The following is a 246-nucleotide window of genomic DNA, read 5'->3' as shown; positions in this document are numbered from 1 at the left end:
CCGGGGCGGAGGGGCCCCGGCGCTACGGCTCGGCACCACCACACACAGAGCACGGTAACGCGCCGGCTGCCTCCTACCGCTCACATGGAAGAGGGTTTGGTTCTCCTTGTTCTGCAGCAGCTGCGTCCAGACCTGGTTCTGCAGTAACGGGGAGTTCCCCAGCAATGCCTTCTGGGGCAGAAAGCACAGCGAGAAAGACCAGAAAAAAAGACAGGAAAATAACTCAAAAAAAAAAAAAAGCGGAGA

At 56.9% G+C, this 246-nt stretch overlaps 1 protein-coding gene across 1 annotated transcript in view; it reads right to left on the bottom strand.

Annotated features, from left to right (window-relative positions):
- Positions 1-77: 77 nt before the first annotated feature.
- Positions 78-246, bottom strand: part of RAVER1 (ribonucleoprotein, PTB-binding 1) — a gene marked incomplete at both ends in the record, with an annotated part of 3,278 nt that continues 3,109 nt past the window's right edge. The window contains one exon of the mRNA XM_009695233.1: positions 78-171. Within this exon, the coding sequence (XP_009693535.1) occupies positions 78-171 (94 nt within the window). The remainder of the gene's footprint in view (positions 172-246) is intronic.

The sequence above is a fragment of the Cariama cristata genome, unplaced genomic scaffold (assembly GCF_000690535.1).
Source record: "Cariama cristata isolate BGI_N322 unplaced genomic scaffold, ASM69053v1 scaffold22242, whole genome shotgun sequence".
NCBI classification, from domain to species: domain Eukaryota; kingdom Metazoa; phylum Chordata; class Aves; order Cariamiformes; family Cariamidae; genus Cariama; species Cariama cristata.
This window is presented reverse-complemented; position numbering and strand designations above follow the sequence as displayed.